This window comes from Portunus trituberculatus, chromosome 50 (assembly GCF_017591435.1).
Source record: "Portunus trituberculatus isolate SZX2019 chromosome 50, ASM1759143v1, whole genome shotgun sequence".
Taxonomy (NCBI): domain Eukaryota; kingdom Metazoa; phylum Arthropoda; class Malacostraca; order Decapoda; family Portunidae; genus Portunus; species Portunus trituberculatus.
The window spans coordinates 7,563,670-7,582,899 of NC_059304.1; the positions used below are offsets into that span (position 1 = coordinate 7,563,670).

At 40.7% G+C, this 19,230-nt stretch overlaps 3 protein-coding genes across 4 annotated transcripts in view; all 3 read left to right on the forward strand.

Annotated features, from left to right (window-relative positions):
- The first annotated feature begins 820 nt into the window (after positions 1-820).
- LOC123499628 (hexosaminidase D-like) overlaps positions 821-19,230 on the forward strand; it is a 43,582-nt gene continuing 25,172 nt past the window's right edge. Inside the window, exon 1 of one of the 2 annotated variants that reach the window (XM_045247950.1) lies at positions 821-876. The gene's annotated coding sequence lies outside the window, so the exon portion shown is untranslated. Of the gene's footprint in view, positions 877-923; positions 1,422-19,230 lie in introns of those variants that run through there. The other variant, XM_045247949.1, reaches the window with a different exon arrangement.
- On the forward strand, positions 5,342-6,286 carry LOC123499865 (tigger transposable element-derived protein 7-like). Its single transcript, XM_045248401.1, has one exon. It carries the CDS (start codon positions 5,342-5,344, stop codon positions 6,284-6,286), a length of 945 nt encoding a protein of 314 aa, XP_045104336.1.
- On the forward strand, positions 6,313-11,527 carry LOC123499866 (tigger transposable element-derived protein 7-like). The gene is made up of 2 exons (XM_045248402.1): positions 6,313-6,981; positions 11,519-11,527. The coding sequence occupies exons 1-2, from the start codon at positions 6,313-6,315 to the stop codon at positions 11,525-11,527; spliced, it is 678 nt and encodes a 225-aa protein (XP_045104337.1).

Sequence of the window (19,230 nt, forward strand, 5' to 3'; positions counted from 1 at the left end):
TATATATATGTGTGTGTGTGTGTGTGTGTGTGTGTGTGTGTGTGTGTGTGTGTGTGTGTGTGCGACACATGGAAAAAAGGATTTACAGCTTTGATCAAAGGAAAAAAATAATTATGTTCCTTATCATTAGGTATGTTTTAGATGTTGGTAAGTTTTGTTAAGATTGGTACGTTTTCTTCATCTGATCGGGTACAATAAAAAAATATACAAGGAGGAAGTTGTGGTGGAGGACAGCGAAGGTGCTGTCATCTATTAGGAGCCAGCACTTTCATAGGAAACGGTTTTAGGAGTAACTTATGGAGATTTCTTCCATGCTTTCCCTTTCTCATCCCCTATTTTTCCCTGCACTCTCGTGGTTATGAACTTATAAGGCAAATAATAATATATATATATATATATATATATATATATATATATATATATATATATATATATATATATATATATATATATATATATATATATATATATATATATATATATATATATATATATATATATATATATATATATATATATATATATATATATACTCCACCAACTAAAACCGGACGAACGCGCCCTTGTGCGAAAAACACAAAATACGCTGTACAAAAAGAATAATGCAGACCTCGCTGTTGACTTCAATAGTACATGCATTCAAAATGGTCTACTCCCGAAATATATATATATATATATATATATATATATATATATATATATATATATATATATATATATATATATATATATGCGTTTTGTTGCTTTTACTACAAAGGCAACAACTGCCGTCTTGCTTTGTGGCCGCGAAGATCTATGGATCCTTATGACCCCTGGAGTAGTCCTGTGTGGGTATCACAGGCGTGGTAGCAGCCGGTCTTCCTCAAGAAGGCACAGGTAAGGCGAAGGATAGCAGGTTACTGTGAAGGGTGGGTAGATCGAATGGTCGAATGTGATGGCCAGGGCGGAGAGCCGTGAGCGTGGTACACTGTGGTGGGTGTGGAAGCGTGGGCAGTGGAGAAGGAAATCTTCGATAACCTCAGAGGTAGTCCTACACCAAGAACAGAAGTGGTCACGAGACACATAGGCGGTGCAAGTGAGCACTGAGCATGGTGTGGTCCAAGGGCAGGCGGGTGATGAACAGCGCTCATCCTTCCCCAGAGATAGACCGCCCCATCCCTCTCCCCTTTACTACCTGCGACCCGCGCGCCATCTTTTATGGGCTCCTCTCCCTAATCAATTCTTCCAGCCCTCCCATTTGAACCCGTATATCTTCTCTAGAATCTTGGGTACGATTAGCAAAAGAAGTCTGGTAATCCTGGCCCCCTGGCTGGAAGTAACAGTCCCTCCTGAAGCGCTGCGCCGTCTGGTTTTCTCTTGTCAAGACTAGATCATGGATGTAAACAAGTCGTGTCCCGCGTAGGTCACGTCGCCGTCTGAAGGTTGGTGCTTCATGTTCTCTTTGTAAAAATTCCTGGGAAAGCAAGTGAGTTGTATGTGATAATGTGACAGACAAGCACACATGTGAGTGAGATCTAAAGCCATGGCAGTACACAGGGGCAGCGTGAGGAGTCTTGTCGGTGCATCCAGGATTTAGTTGATTCTTTGACATTTGAAAATTACCCATCATAACTTAAGACAAATGGTGTGTTAAGTCCATGTTGATATGATATTACACTGGAATTGCCGATTATACTGGCGTTGAAGGTAACGTCTGCCGACTCTATCATTCTCATAAAATCGCAAGAACAGTAAATATTAAGGTAAAAAGGCCGGTCTCACAATGTTGGATGAAAATACTTTTTCATTAGTTTAGTAATCTAACCTGATTTTCTTATGTTCTTGCAGGAGTTGTTGCCCTACCCTCATGATACGTAATTTACATAATTAAATCCTTCTTAGTTTAGTGAATGTGTATTTACATCAATGCTCCAGTAAATTTAGTCTTACACCATACTTTACTTCAGGATGAAATTTTTTTTTTTTTAGATTAATTCGATCCGTTTTGAATGAATCTGCACTTCGTTTTTGCAAATCAATACTTTTTTCTTCCCCAGTCATCCCTTCTGAAAACATAATTCTGTTGTAAAATGTAGCAAATTATTAACATAACATAACATAAATAATAGGATAACAAAGGGCCACCAGGGCCCATCTAGGTTATCCTGTATCAGTCGCACAGAGACCTCGTCATCAGTACTTAAAGATACACTTACAAGTACACAATACATTATATACTAATTCTAAATATTTGGCCCATTAACAGGGCTAAGTCCTGCAGCGAAATCCTCTACAATTTGTGGTCCCCATACATGGGGATCATGTCTTGTTTAACTATAGTAAATTTCTTATAAAAACTATCATGCAGTGCTATACATAATTATAAATCTAATAAATTTAAGTGCTTATCTAATCTGTTTTAAACATTGTCAAACTAGTGCTATTTACAACCGTCTCTGGCAATGCATTCCAGAAGTCTACCACCCTATGACTAAAGAAATATTTTCTTATATCTAACCTGCAGCCTTGCTTTCTAATCTTCCTGCCATGATTTCTAGTCCTATTTCCCTCCTCTAAGGTAAAGAAAGATCTCACATCTATGTAGTTTGTATCTGAGAACATTTTAAATAACTCTATCATATCCCTCTTATACATCTCCTCTCAAATGAAAACATGTTTAATTCCTTTAATCTATCTCTATACTCCAGGCGCTTTAATGCTGGTATCATCCTAGTTGCTCTTCTCTGAACTGCTTCTAACATGTTGATATCCTGCCTATAGTGGGGTGACCAGGCCTGTATGCAATACTCTAAATGGGGCCTAACATAGGAATTATATAAGCTACGCACCACTTCCTTACTTTTATAACTAACATTTCTATTTATAAAACCCAGGATCCTATTTGCCCTATTTCTTGCTTCTAAACATTGCTTTGAAAATTTCATAGTCCTGTCTATCACTACTAAATCCTTTCCTTCCTCTACTGCCTCTAGCCAACATCCCTCCATCTCATAGTTAAAGTTTGTGTTGTCTTTACCTAAATGCATAACCTGACACTTTTTAGAATTAAACTCCATCTGCCACCTGTCTGCCCATGCTATCAGCCTGTCCAGGTCTCGTTGTATTCTGTAATTGTCCTTTTCACCCTGTACTGCACATGCTATCTTAGTATCATCTGCAAACTTTGATACTTTGCTACTAATTCCTATATCTAAATCGTTAATGTACACCAAGAAAAGAAGAGGTCCTAGCACTGATCCTTGGGGTACCCCACTAACCACTTCCTTCCACTCAGACATTGCCCCATTTAATACTACTCTCTGTTTCCTATCAGAAAGCCATTCACTAATCCAATCAACTAACCTACCCCTATCCCATGTAGTCTCAATTTGTACACTAGCCTCCTATGCGGTACCTTATCAAACGCCTTGCTAAAATCTAGATATATAACATCTATGCTATTTCCATCATCTAACTCTTTGGTAATATATTCTAAGATATTGAGCAAATTTGTAAGACAGGACCTCCCTGATCTAAAGCCATGTTGGGTATCTCTAATTAATCTATTCTCATTTAAATGCTCCCAAATACTACCCTTAATGATTTTCTCTAGTATCTTACATACTATACTAGTTAAACTGATCGGTCTATAATTATTTGCATCATCCTTCCTACCTTTTTTAAATATTGGAGTAACATTAGCTAACTTCCAGTCCTGAGGTATCTCAGCATTGTAAAGTTCAGACTTCAAACTATCAGGAGAAATTAATTTGTTGTTTAATGTAATGCAGCCTAACCTAGCTAAACATAAACTTAAGCCTTACCCAACTTAACCTACCCTAACCTAAGTATAATCCTTACCAAACTTAATTTAAATGTAATCCTTACCTAACCTAATTGTGATGGTTAACCCATACAGTATTTAGTAAGTACATATACATAGCTTCTTGAGAAGTGTTTAGTATGTAGCTATATGTACAATTTTCTTTGTAATGCCTTGAATTTTGTTTGTATATAAGAGATTTGTCGCTAACAGTAACATAACAGTTTATGATATGACAGGAATGAGTCTTTATATATATATATATATATATATATATATATATATATATATATATATATATATATATATATATATACATATATATATACACACTAAGTCCTCGTTTTACACTAGTTTAGTATGCGATAAATTCGCAGATACGATAATTGACAATTACTACCATTTTTTCAATTTACGAAAAAAAAAAATCGCACTTACGATATTTGAAATTCCCGCCGCCTGTGATTGAGGCGCTACACTGCGACCAACAACAAACCAGTCACTTTCGCGACACCACGACGAATATCAGTGAGACTGCTCGGTGATTTACTTAGCTACTTTATTCTCTGCATTTAAGACCAATTCCTGTCCAAAATGTCACCGAAACGTAATTTGGATCTTGGTGAAGAAGTGGGTAAGGTTAAATGAGCCAGAAAAAGTTTAACGTTGGAAATGAAGCTTGATATAGTCAAGAGAAAAGAACTTAGGGAAGGCTCGTCAGCCATAAGCCATTCCCTGAATTTACCACAGTCAACAGTTGCTACTGTTTTGAGGAATGCTTCAAGTGTTAAGGAGGCAGCAGCTAATGCTTCAAGCCTGCAGGTAAAATTGCTGACAAAACATCGGGAACCCATTATGGATCAGATGGAGGGTTTACTTAAAATTTAGATAGACAGCCAAACACGCCAGCATGCCCCACTCTCGTTGAGCCTCATTTCAGAAAAGGCCCTGTCTATTGAAACCTTCAAGGTTGAGATGGATGTGAAGGATGTGCAGTTCAAGGCCAGCAAAGGCTGGTTTGATCGTTTTCAACGTCGGTCCAACCTACATAATGTCCAGTTTGTTTACTTTTTTCGATTGACTTTCATACTGAGCTGGAACGTATTCCTATCTAATACATGTTAAAACGGGTTCAGTTTACACTAATTTTGGTTAACAATAGCTTTTTGAGGAATGCATTTCTAGTGTAAAATGAGGACTTACTGTATATATATATATATATATATATATATATATATATATATATATATATATATATATATATATATATATATATATACACTCAACCCTCGATTTGCCGGACCTCCATTTGCCGGATTTCGGATTTGCCGGACAAGAGTCTGTGGGGAAAAAAAAAAAAAAAAAGTCCGGGACAAGTCGATTTCAAACTACCGCGCCAGACAAAGTTCGCAAATCGGGCACTATAGATGGCAGCGCGGGCGGACATACACGTCTAGTACTGGACTGTAAACAAGTCTGCCGCGTCACACGAGTGTTGTGCTTACGTGCTTGTCGTGGATACACCTCTTCTTCACAACGATGCCACCCAAAAACCCACCAAAGAAAGTAACCAAGCGTACAGCTAAACCTGTGCACCTTTCTGTGTCGCAAAAACTGGAACTTTTACGTAAAATAGATGGAGGAATGAGTGTTGCCCAAGTCTGCGAGCTGTATGGGGTGAAAAAACAGACAGTTTCGGACATAAAAAAAGCTAGAGGAAAGTTAGAAAATTATGCAGTTAAATTTGCTGTGTCGGGAAAGGGTGATGCAACTAGAAAGCATATGAAAGACCCGAAATGTGTTGAACTTGATTTGGCAGTGTACAAGTGGTATACCCAGGAGCGTGCATGTGGGGTGGAAGTGAGGGGAGTGGAGTTGGCCGCTAGTGCTGCTAAGCTTGCTGCCCACATGGGTATTGAGTTCAAGGCCAGTGATGGGTGGCTCTGGCGCTTCCGCAGGCGCCATGGCATCCGCAATCTGGCTGTGACAGGTGAGGCTGAAAGTGCCGATGCTGAAATGATTGAACCTTTCCGTGATGAGTTGATGAAACTTATTAATGATGAAGATTTATCCATGTCACAAATATATAATGTTGATGAAACTGGTATGATGTGGCGGGCCTTACCAAGAAACACTCAGGCTGGGATGCATGAAAAGAAAGTGAAAGGAAAGAAGGTGAGTAAGGAACGCCTATCAGTGCTTTGTGGAGGAAATGCGTCTGGTACTCATAGGCTTAAGTTGACAGTCGTGGGGAAGGCAGCTAAACCCCGGGCTCTCAAGGATATTATGGACAAGTTACCTGTCCATTATTATAACTCATCTAAGGCATGGTTCAACTCTCATATCTTTACTGATTATTTTCAACATCACTTAGTTCCGGAAGTGAAAAACTATCAAGAGAAAGTGCTCAAAATAAGACCGGATGACGTGAAGGCTTTAATATTGCTTGACAATGCTCCGCCCACCCTTCCTCAGATGTGTTAAAAAGTGCTGACGGGAAGATAAAAGCTATGTTTCTGCCCAAGAACACTACCTCCTTGATCCAGCCTATGGATCAAGGAGTTATAAGTTCGTTCAAGAGGATTTACCTACGTAAATACCTGGATGACGTGTTGGTTGTGCTGGAGACAGAGGATGGTGCAGTTGAGGATACTAGAGGCAAGAGAACGTTGGCTAACATAAAAAACTACAACATAAGAGCTGCTATTTATAACATGTATGAGGCCTGGAGAGAAATGAAACACACAACATTTACTAATGCCTGGAAGAAACTTATGAAGGATGAAGATTACTGCGCCGATTTTGAAGGCTTCGAGGCTACAGACTTTCACCAGCTACTGAAAAAGTCTGGGGAAGAGGAAGTAACAGTGGATGACGTGGATGAGTGGTTGGAAGAAAATGATCAAACACAAGGAAATGAAATTCTCAACACTGAACAAATAGTAGCGGCTGTGACGGGTGAGGAGAGCGACAGTGAGGATAGTGACTCAGGTGAGGTGAAACCTACAGTAAAGATGAGCGTCGTTCGTGAATGTGCTGATGTCTTACTTAAGTTTGTTGAAGATTGCTCTCGGCAAGACATCCAGATTCACTATGATCAACTTCGCCTGCTTCGATCTAAAATCATTCGTATGCAACACGAGTCTGGCAGACAGACTTTGATAAAAGAGTTCTTCAAAGTGAGCAAGCCTGACACCACTGCCACCGCCACTGCCACCGCCACTACCACCACTGCCAACACTGCCACCGCCACTACCACCACTGCCACCGCCACTACCACCACTGCCACCACCACCACTACCACCTCTCCTCAACCAGGCCCTAGTGGTGAACATCTCAGGTCACATGACTCGAGTATGGAAGTCGTGTCTGATTCTGAGTAGACGAAACTACTGAAGCCGCCACTAGACCACACGGGATCAGATATCTACCATCAATATATCTACAGTAAGGTAAATGCTAATAAAAAAAAAACAGTACAGATGTGTGTCGGCGGCATTGGCATGTGTTACGGCCCCACGTGGTGAGATGATGATGATGATGATGATGATGGTCGTCGGAGGTTTTGCCTTTGCCTCGGCACCTCCTGTTACTTCTATTCTTCCTGATCCTGCCTTTCTTTTATTTTTCTTTCTCTTGTCTTCCACATCTGGTGCAAAGTCTCTTTCTTCTCCCTCAGTTTTGTTTTTCTGAACAAAAAAACGTCTGATTTATTTTCCAACTTCCTGGTACAGCTGGTGCAGGTGCCGAAATGCCGTTAAAGACAACACTATGTTCCCACCGGAAATTTTTGCCGTTAAACACGGGATTCCGGTAAATCGCGTGCCGTTAAAGCGGGTTCAACCTGTATAGGGTAAAGTCCGGCAAGGGGGTAGACCCCCGGACATTTTCCATTGCCGGACATTTGCCATTCCCGGACAAGCCTTCCCCCCTTTTAGTCCGGCAAATCGAGGGTTGAGTGTATATATATATATATGTATATATATATATATATATATATATATATATATATATATATATATATATATATATATACATACAGTAAAGTCCCGGGTTACTTCGGTCTCGAGTTACGTCAAACTCGTAGTTACGTCAGTCCACTATAAGGCAATTTAAGATTTAAAAAATTGAAAATTTATAAATCGTAAAGTGCGGGATTTATTGTTATTGTTGGTGGTTGCCTGCCACACCGCCCGCCTCTCGCTTGAATACAATAACACCCTGCCTCAGTTCCACCACACCATCGCCCCTGGCAAGAGTGTTATCCTACTTCTGCATTTACTGACTCAAGTTCTTAGTATCTTGCTTAATGGCATCAAAGAGAAAACTTCTTAGTGACAGCAGTGATGCTAAGAAAAGGAAAACCATTATGCTGCAAGAAAAAGAGGACATAATTAAAAGACATGAGAAGGGAGGCAGCAGCTGTGTGTGAGGGAGAGAAGAAGAAAATGGGAAGCCCGTTACCATGACAACGGGGAGGTTGACGACCTTGAGGGTTCGCGCACCCATCACAACAATAACAACTCCGGAGCCTCGCCTGGGCCGTACGACACTCGCAGCAGACTTGCACCGTCTGCGCCTGTCTGCTGATCCCTATTGCCCTTTCCTATTGCATTTCCTGCCCCGCTGCCCACGCTTCTACTCCTACTGCACTGCACTACGCTCCCAGCTGTCCGTCCTGTGGGCGTCACAACATTCGACCTGCCCACTCTTCTGGCGGCCTCAGGCGTCCACCCCTCTCGGCAACCTACAGTCCTTCGCGTTCTTGGCCCTAATCAACAACAAAAACAAGCTTGTGTTTCATATTCCTACATAGTTGTAAATAATATAACAATACAGGCAACCCCCGTTTAACGAAGGGGTTACGTTCCTAAAAAATACTTCATTAAGCGAAACTTCGTTAAGCGAACCGATTATAACAAGTTTAACCCTTGATTTGAACTTCCATTGAGAGTAAGCAAAGCGAGAGTGCATCATAGTACAGTAAAAAGGTTTAATGAAAGTAAAAATTATGAAGTTAAACATTTAGGTAGTTTAATTTAAGTCATTATAATGTACACTAATGTATGTATGTGACTATAATATTGATGATCTTAACTTTATGAAGGGAGGAAGAGTGAAACGGGAAAGACACTAACCGGCAACCTGTGGAATATAAACAAAGTGCGCATCATTGTACTGCATACAAAACTTATGTAACACATTTCCACAAGGCTTTCCATTTTGTCCATTGTAGAGTCACGAGTTCAGGTGGTTCTTTTAGCTTGCAAGGAAGATACGGTCTCACCAGCCTTCTTAACCCCTTCAATACGGTGACGCCTATGTAGGTGTCATGAAGCCCCAGTAGCATATACGGTGACGCCTACGTAGGCGTCATATTTCTTTTCTGAGCTTTCTTCAGTTCAGTTGTCCCGTATAGTGTGTTGGATACCAACTACACACGCCATATGCTGTCCTTGAAATCCTAGTGCTCCTCCCACTATCCTTGTCTCCACCAATCACTAAAGATAAGCTACATGCATCCCGCCTTGTGTCTAAAATTACCCAATGGCATAGACTGTTCCCATTCTCTCTCTCTCTCTCTCTCTCTCTCTCTCTCTCTCTCTCTCTCTCTCTCTCTCTCTCTCTCTCTCTCTCTCTCTCTCTCTCTCTCTCTCTCTCCTCTCCTCCCTCTCCATCTCCTCATCTCCCTTCCTCCCTCCCCTCTCCTCTCGAAGATAAGTTACATGCGTCCGCCTTGTAACATTCGTGAAAACACACACACACACACACACGGCCCGGTAGCTCAGTGGTTAGAGCGCTGGCTTCACAAGCCAGATAACGGGTTCGATTCCCCGGCCGGGTGGAGATATTTGGTGTGTCTCCTTTCACGTGTAGCCCCTGTTCACCTAGCAGTGAGTAGGTAGGATGTAAATCGAGGAGTTGTGACCTTGTTGTCCCGGTGTGTGGTGTGTGCCTGGTCTCAGACCTATCCGAAGATCGGAAATAATGAGCTCTGAGCTCGCTCTGTAGGGTAACGTCTGGCTGTCTCGTCAGAAACTGCAGCAGATCAAACAGTGAATACACACACACACACACACACACACACACACACACACACACACACACACACACACACACACACACACACACACACACACACACACACACAAATACAAAACAACAAATTTTCTAATCTCTCTCTCTCTCTCTCTCTCTCTCTCTCTCTCTCTCTCTCTCTCTCTCTCTCTCTCTCTCTCTCTCTCTCTCTCTCTCTCTCTCCTTCCCTCTCCTCCCCTCTTCCTCTCGAAGATAAGCTACATGCGTCCGCTTGTCTACAATATTAGCAAATGTCACTCTCTCTCTCTCTCTCTCTCTCTCTCTCTCTCTCTCTCTCTCTCTCTCTCTCTCTCTCTCTCTCTCTCTCTCTCTCTCTTTTTCTTCGAAGGCGGTATAGTGACTAAAAAATTGCAGCATAATACACAAAGACGACAAGTATGACAAGCTTGCACGAGTTTCCCGCGGTCGGGCACGCGGCACTACCACCTGTATATCATACAGGCGGGCTTTTTTAACATCTGGTGCAAAGGGGTTCATAGAGTCTGCTGACTTGAAAATAGAGACAGTATAATATGGAGTCAAGATAGTGGCCAGCACTGCTATAGTTTTCTGGCCTCTCTCGTGTCTGTGAATAATATCTAGCTTCATTTGGAGAGTAAGAGACTTCCTTGTCTTCTTACGAACACTAGGCCAATTGCAGGGCATTTTGGTGGTAAGTTGAGCTAGGGAAGACAAGCTGCTGCTGACGCTGTTATGTTTTGACTGGGGAGTGAATGTTGCGCGTGTTGTCCATGAGAGGCTTGATCTTGATCTTGATCTTTATTCTATAGGGGTCCCAGGATTTTTCCTGAGGCAGGCCTTAGTACCAGCAGCTTCTGCTGCCTGTCAGCTTGCGTGATATGGTGGGGCTTTCAAATTTGGAAAAAAATTTACCCGGACAAAACTTTGTTAAAGCGAGTTTAGTGTTCGTTAAACGAGCAGATGGTAGTAAAATGAAACCTTCGTTGTAGCGAAATTTCGTTGTGTGAACCTTCGTTAAACGGGGGTTGCCTGTATAACCTTTAACTTACTTGAATGACCATAAACAATGATTGGTTGAAAACTCGATAATATGCTTTAAAATGTACGGAAACTCGAGTTACGTACAAAATTGACTTACGTCATGTTTCAGGAACGTAACTCTGACGTAAACCGAGACCTTACTGTATATATATATTATATATATATATATATATATATATATATATATATACGAGTATGTATGTATGTATTTATATGTATGTATGTATGTATGTATATATATATATATATATATATATATATATATATATATATATATATATATATATAATTTGTTTATTTATTTAATTTTTATTTTTTTTTTTTTCAGTTATCATGGACTGAATACTTCAGTAGAAATAAAATTGTACTTAAGAGTTATTTTGTTTTTTCTTGATACATATGTCATCATGCATATGATATCAAATCAATAAAATGAAACAGAAAACTTTGATATTAGAGAGGGATATATATATATATATATATATATATATATATATATATATATATATATATATATATATATATATATATAAATAAAAGGCTATAAATATTTTAGCACATCTGAGATGTGGGGGTGTTGCCACATGCACATCCAACTATTTTTCTGAACTGCAGTTGCATTAATTAACAAGTGGGTGTTTCTTCTCTTGCTTCATCTTCTGATGAGGAGGATGACAAAGGGAGGCATGAACTTTCAGAGCATGAAGGTGAGGGTATGGCCCCCTGACCTTCTGAAGTTGTCTCACTTTATCTTTGACCAATTTAGTGATTGCAAAGGGGAGATAGCTCAGCAGAAGAGATCAGTTGGCCTGGCGGAGGAAGATTTTATTGCTGCCAGGTCAGGAAGTGAATTTGTGCCTTTTAAGTGGCCATGGCCAATGTCAGAGGCCTTGGATTTTACACATGAAATTCTGACAAACAGAGTGGAGAAGGGGAAGTCAGCCATCCTTCCTTACACTGCTAAACGCAAGTGGCAGTTCTACCAAGTGAGCAATGACTCCACAAAAGGCCTCTCCTTAGTTGTTAATCACACGCTGGGGCAGTACTCTCTCTCCAAAAGGCACACGATACTCTCCAGAATCGCAGCTGCTGACCTTTCATGAATGGAGGAAGCAATGAGATCCATTCAGGAGATTCAGAACTTCCAGTTTTAGATCTTTGGTGCATTCACTCGCTTAGTTAAACTACAAGATAAAATTCCAAACAGAGACTTGCTGATGGCTAAAGCAGTAGATGGCATGCAAAAGGCCATGAAGGATGCAGCAAAGGAGTCTTCCTTGGTTCTATCTAATTTAGTGTCCTTCAGCAGGGACATGATTTTGAGGAATTTGCCTTCCTCCTTTTCATTGTTGGATAAGTTGGCTTTGAGGCACTCTTTGTTGGACACACAGTTCTTGTTTAACAAACACATGCATTCTCAAGTCATTGCCAATGAGAAGGTGACCTCCCGGTCTTTTCAAGAAGCAGCTGCAGAGGCACTAAAGAGGAAGAAGGCCCTTTTTACTGTGTCACCCAGTGGTGAAGCCTTCCACCTCTAGGCTGTCTCCCCATCCCATGTTGAAAGAAGGGTACTGTATTCCCTTCATCGGTTAACCACCACTATCAGAGTCCTTGATAGCAGTCGAGAGTTATTCACCCAACTCAGAGAGAGGAATAGCTTTGGAATACGAGATACAGACTTCTCAAGAAGGGAGTGGTAGAATCTGCATCTCACGGCCCAGGGTTTTACAGCCACATATTTGTAGTTCCCAAAGTAAAGGGGTAATTTTCATCCATCCAGTGATAGACTTAACATATTTCAACAATTTCATTCCTAAGACAAAATTCCAAATCGAGACCAACAGGTCGGTTTTGTTGATGATTCAGAAAGGTGACTGGATGATGTCAGTAGATCTACAGGACGTTTATTTTCAGACTCCAGTTCATCCAGGGAGCAGGAAGTACCTTCACTTTGTCTGGAGAGGTCAGTGTTTCCAGTTCAAGGTCATTTGCTTCAGGTTGTTGACAGCTCCACTGGTCTTGATGAAAGTCATGGCTCCAATGTCAACAGCTTGTTGTGACTTGATAATCGAGAAGAAATGAAATACGTAAGAAAGAAGATAGCAAGAATGAAAAAATGAAGGTGGAAGTAAGGAGAATAATAAATGAAGAAACATGAGACACGTGAAAGCAGGTACCAAGATTATAAGACACTATCACTAATCTGATAGAGAAGAGAACCAGTGACCACCGAGAACAGCAAGAGATGGTGAGTCATGACAAGACAAACAGAGCCAGAAACGAGCAGTAGATTACAAGAAGCTTCTGGAACCTTTTCCCCATATCTGGTGATAATCAGAGGTCACCAGAAGCAAATGGTATGGACAAGGCAGTTATTGACAAGCTATGGGGAAGGCCTTGTTCCTGATATTAGTTGATATTACTGAAGATATTGGAAATGTACATTGTAAAACTGGAAGTTGTTGGGGGGACGAGAAGTCAAGTAACACGTGTATATTAGGAGGTTTAAGAGTCAGAGAGAGAAAGAGAGAGACGACAGGTTGACAGAGCTGTCAGACCAGAGGGTCAAAATGGGCACGCCACTTATCTCAGACCAGTAGGTGTAGCCAGACAGTTGTAATGCAATCAGAGAAAATGTTGGTGTCATATTGTGATAAAGGGAAACTGGTTATGTGTAGGATACGTAGAGTGAATGTTTTATTGGAAGGTTAAATTGTAGGGTGTGAGTAGGATGTATCTTATTGTTGAGTTTAAATTGCGTGATTTGAGTGGAGTAACGTGAATATTGTGAAATAATCTGGATCATTTGAAGAAGTTCGAGTAAAGAAAGAGTTGTTATTATAAATTAAGTTATTGTGTGTATTTAATGAATTTGAGTTCAAGATATAATGTGACAATCTGAGATGTTTGAAGGTGGACTTTGAGTGAAGAGAGTGATTGAATTTTCGTGGTTTTTGTGGTTTTCTTTGTTGTTGTAAGGGTCATAAGGTGTTAATGTTTGTGAATAATATGATTAAGTAAAGTTTATAAAAAACTCAGAGGCGTTCCCTTGAACCCACAAAGGCAGTTTTGAAGATTAGGGACGCAACAAGATCGTGCAACTTGTAGACACGACAAGCTCTATTTTCCAGAGGAATTCGCCTCCTTCGTTACTTGAACGACAGAATGTTACCGGCAACATCAGAAGAGGAGGCTCTGTAGTTGAGGGAAATACTTCTACAGCTCTGCGAGGGGCTCAACATAATGATCAATTGGAAGAAATCAGTGTTGATTGTTAGACAACTTGCTCAATACTTGGGGATGGAGATTCACTTCAGTTTTGAAGGTTTTTCCAAGTTAGAAGAGGATCAACAACCTTCTGACAGTTATAGAATTCTTCACAAGTCAACACAGCCCTCCAGTTCAGGAGAAGCTTAGGCTACTGGGGTACCAGTCATTCTCAGGAGACTAAGATAACTACTGAGTGGGGTAAGGTCGTTGATTTGTTTTGTGTTTCATGTTTGGAGATGGGGAAAGGGTTTGACTACTATGTATTAGTTATCATTGTTTGGTTACATTATTTATGGATTGTTAAAAGTTGATATAGCCTGGATGAGGCCAGAGAGGTGACCAGGCAGGAACAGTGTGACGAGGGGGCAGACTGGAGTCGACAGCCAGCCACATGAGTAGCAGGGAAGGATTTGTCCAGAGTCCCTGGATGACCTTCTACCCACTGAATCTGGCTTTATTGGACTGTAGGTGGCCCCGACGGACATTGTGGATACCTTACTTAATACAAGCTTGTCACATCACTCTGTGGTTTTCCTTACCCTCGCCACTCTACTTGCTTCCCATGACAGTCTTCAGTGACTCACTTAGTTCTGACCAGCTGACACAGGATGCACAATCTCCAGTTGCAATTAGCAATCTTTCAAGGAGTCACTGAGAGGGAGGACAATGATAGTACTTTTGGACAATACCTGCAATTTCATTCCTCAGCAAGGAGGATGGCATGAGATGAAGATCACTCAACAGAAAAGCCCGGGTAACTGTTCTGCAGTGGGCAGAGGAGAATGTAGTTACCATCCTCACTTGGTTTGTGAGAGGCGAGAACTGTATAGTAGTGGAATGTCTCAGCAGGAAAGGTTAGGTCATCTCTGCAGAGTGGACTCTTCACGAAAGTTTGCAATGGCCTTTGGAAAGTGTGGGGCTGCCCGTTTGTAGATCTGTTTGCCACAAGGATGAACTACAGACTTCCTTACTTTGTGTCTTCGTTTCCAGACACCATGGTGATTGCCACAGATGCTTTACTCTTCCAGTGGAACTTTATGGAAGTGTACGCATTTCCACCATTCCATGTCATCGGTAAAGTGCTCAACAAGCTGCGCAGCTCGAAAGAGGGTCAAGCTCATTCTTGTTGACCCCTTTTGGCTTCAGGAGAGGTTTCCTGATCCAGTGGAGTTGGCCATCAACACTCAGAGACAACTCCCCACCAGGAAGGACCTTCTGTGTCAACCTCACTTTCACAGGCATCACCTCAGTCTCCATGCTTTCGATCTAGTTGGGTGTAGACTGTCAAGTGAATCCTCACACATGAGGCTATTCGAGAGCAGTTGCACAGACAGTGGCGAATGCTAGAAAGCATTCCACTACTGTTAACTATCAACACAAGTGGGAGAAGTTTAAACGGTGGTGTGATCGGCATGGGCATTCGTCCTCCAGACCATCCAGCTGGAAGTTTGCCAACCTCCCCCTGTATTTATGAAAGATTTGTAAGCTATCAGTTTCTGCCATTAAAGACTACAGTAAGTCCTTCCTACTTCATTATCCGGTAAATTCACAGTTACGGTGTTTGGTTATTACTACCCTTGATTCTATTTACAGTAAGAAAAATTCACAGATATGGTATCCGTTAGTGTTTTGTTTACACCGTACTGTAGCACCACCATGCCGCTCAGCCACCACAACAATCAGTCTCTTCCCGCATTTCCCACTGAACACAAGTGATCCTTACGGCGTGTTTTTTGTGGATATGATGTCCCTTAGCCTTGGTAGGGACATCATCTGATAGAATACGTGGCGAGTGAAAGGTAAATAAAAACATTTTCTGTTTATTTCTTTTGCATAGTACTTTACATTTTCATGTACAGGCAACCTCTGCTTAATGAACGGGTTACGTTCCTAGAATACGTGGCGAGTGAAAGGTAAATAAAAACATTTTCTGTTTATTTCTTTTGCGCAGTACTTTACATTTTTTTATATGACAATTTTCATGTACAGGCAACCTCCGCTTAATGAACGGGTTACGTTCCTAAAAAAACATTCGTTAAGCGAATTTTTGTTAAGCGAACCAATTGTAACAAGTTTGACACCTGACTTGAACTTCCATTGAAAGTAAACAAAGCGAGAATAGATCATAGTACAGTAAAAGGTTTAATGAAAGTAAAAATTATGAAGATAAACATTTAAACAGTTTAATTTAAGTCATTATAATGTACACTAATGTATGTATGTAAGTAACTTTATAATGTTGATGATCTTAAATTTATGAAGGGAGGGAGAGTGAAATGAGAAAGACACTAACTGGCAACCTGTCGAATGTAAAGAAAGGACGCATCATTGTACCCCATACAAAACTTGTGTACCACATTTCCACAAGGCTTTCCATTTTATCCATTGCAGAGTCATGAGTTCAGGTGGTTCTTTTAGCTTGCAAGGAAGATAGGGTCTCACCAGCCTTCTTAATAGAGTCTGCTTACTTGAAAAAAGTAGAGACAGTAGATGGAGTCAAGCCATGGTGGTGAGCAATGCTATTAGTTTTCTCACCTCTCGTGTCTGTGAATAATATCTAGCTTCACTTAGAGAGTAAGAGACTTCCTGGTCTTCTTAGCAACGCTAGGCGACATTGCAGGGCATTTTGGTGGCATGTTAGAGCGAAGGAAGACGAGCTGCTGCTGACGCTGTTATTGTTTTGAACTAATAAGAGCAGGGAAGGGTAGGGGAGTAAGTAGTGCGCGTTTTGTCCACGAGAGGCGCTGGTGTATTCAAAAGCCTGTCGGCTTGCGTGATACGGCGGGGCTTTCAAGCTTGGAAAAAATTACCTGGACAAAATTTCGTAAAAGCGAGTTTGGTGTTCGTTAAATGAGCAGATGGTAGTAAATGGAAACATTCGTTGTAGCGAAATGTCGTTGTGTGAACCTTCGTTAAGTGGGGGTTGCCTGTATTTTCATGTCTGTAGGGGTGACTTTCAATGTGCTGGAACACATCCCCTACATGATATAGTGGGTTCAGTATACGGTAATTTCAATTTGCGGTAAGGTTTTCAGGAATGCATATGTACCGTATAACGAGGACTTACTGTACAAGTCAATGCTCAATAGTGTCTCTTTGCTGAAGGGCTTCAACTTGGCCAAGGACCCTGTCCTGAAGAACTTGGTCAAAGTTTTTTGAAATGGAGGTTCTTAGAGCCCAGTTCAGGACACCAAACTTGAATCTGGATGTGGCTCCATTCGAGTCCCTGCGGTCCTCATCCTTTCAAGATCTTACCAAGAAAACACTATTCTTAGTGGCGCTGGCCATGGCAAAATGGGTAAGTGAATTACAAGCTCTGACACGTAATTTTGTCCGGCAGGGTGGCAATGTGGGAGTCTCCTATTTATATGAGACAGGTAGATGTGACAAATTATTTTTCAGTCTTAAAAAATATTTTCACATACTTACCTGTCTCATATAACTCCAAGTGACTCTTCCTTCCCTCAGCATGTCACCCCTCAACATGTTATAAGCTTGAAAATGGTATGGTGGGCATGGCAGAAAGGGAACATTGGTGGGGAGGACTGGGGATATGGGGTGGTTGTGCGGCTACCAGGTGCACTGCGCCCTTTGCCGCAGACTCTGAATTTTGGTATTTCAACCTTGGAAATAGGTAGATGGACTCTATTCCTATTTATATGAGACAGGTAAGTATGTGAAAATATTTTTTGAGATTGAAAAATAATTTTCATTTTTTGTATCTATCTTAGAAAATAGAAAAATCTTCAAAAATTTCAAATACAGTGTTTATTATCTCTTCTCTTCATTAATGAAAAGTACTGTTCTAAGTAAAATATCTGCAGTACATTTGATTTTGAGAGTTTAAAACTTCAATATGTTCATGTTTCTAAATAAAAAAAAATTGATTATCACTAATTTGGAACTAAAAAGTACTGGCAATACTGATAGATTTATAACACGGAAGAAATAGTTATCAGATAACCAATGACCTGATATCGATAACACCCACAAGAAGTAACTGAAATTCGTCAACCAAGGTGAAGGTACACACTATTCCAGGGTTAATGCCTTAAAGAGTTGGATATCCCAGTCTTAAATTAATTTAATTCCAATATGATTTGGTTTCTCTTGAATGCTTTCTTACCTTTCTTCTACTTTGTTGGAAGAGAAGAAAAAAAGGAAATTTTTCAGAATTATATACAGGCAACCCCCCTTTATGAAGGGGTTATGTTCCTAAAAAACCCTTCGTTAAGTGAACTGATTATAGCAAGTTAAACCCCCTGACTTGAACTTCCATTGAGAGTAAACAAAGCAAGAGTGCATCTTAGTACAGTGAAAGGTTTAATGAAAGTAAAAATCATGAAGTTAAACATTTAGGCAGTTTAGTTTAAGTCATTATAATGTACACTAATGTATGTATGTACATAACTTTATAATGTTGATGATCTTAAATTTATGAAGGGAGGGAGAGTGAAACGGAAAGACACTAACCGGTAACCTGTGGAATGTAAACAAAGGGCGCATCATTGTATCACATACAAAACTTATGTACCACATTTCCACAAGGCTTTCCATTTTATCCATTGTAGAGTCACAAGTTCAGGTGGTTCTTTTAGCTTGCGAGGAAGATACGGTCTCACCAGCTTTCTTAATAGAGTCTGTAAACTTGAAAATAGTAAAGACAGTAGATGGAGTCAAGATGGTGGCGAGCAATGCTATTTGTTTTCTCGCCTCTCTCTTGTCTGTGAATAATATCCAGCTTCACTTCGAGAGTAAGAGACTTCCTGGTCTTCTTAGCAACGCTAGGCGACATTGCAGGGTGTTTTGGTGGTAAGTTGAGCGAGGGAAGACGAGCTGCTACTGACACTGTTATTGTTTTGAACAGGGGGAGTGAGTGATGTGCGTGTTGTCCACGAGAGGCGCTGGTGTATTCAAAAGCCTGTCGGCTTGCATGATACGGCAGGGCTTACAAACTTGGAAAAAATGACGTGGATAAAACTTTGTTAAAGTGAGTTTGGTGTTCGTTAAACGAGCAGATGGTAGTAAAATTAAACCTTCGTTGTAGCGAAATTTCG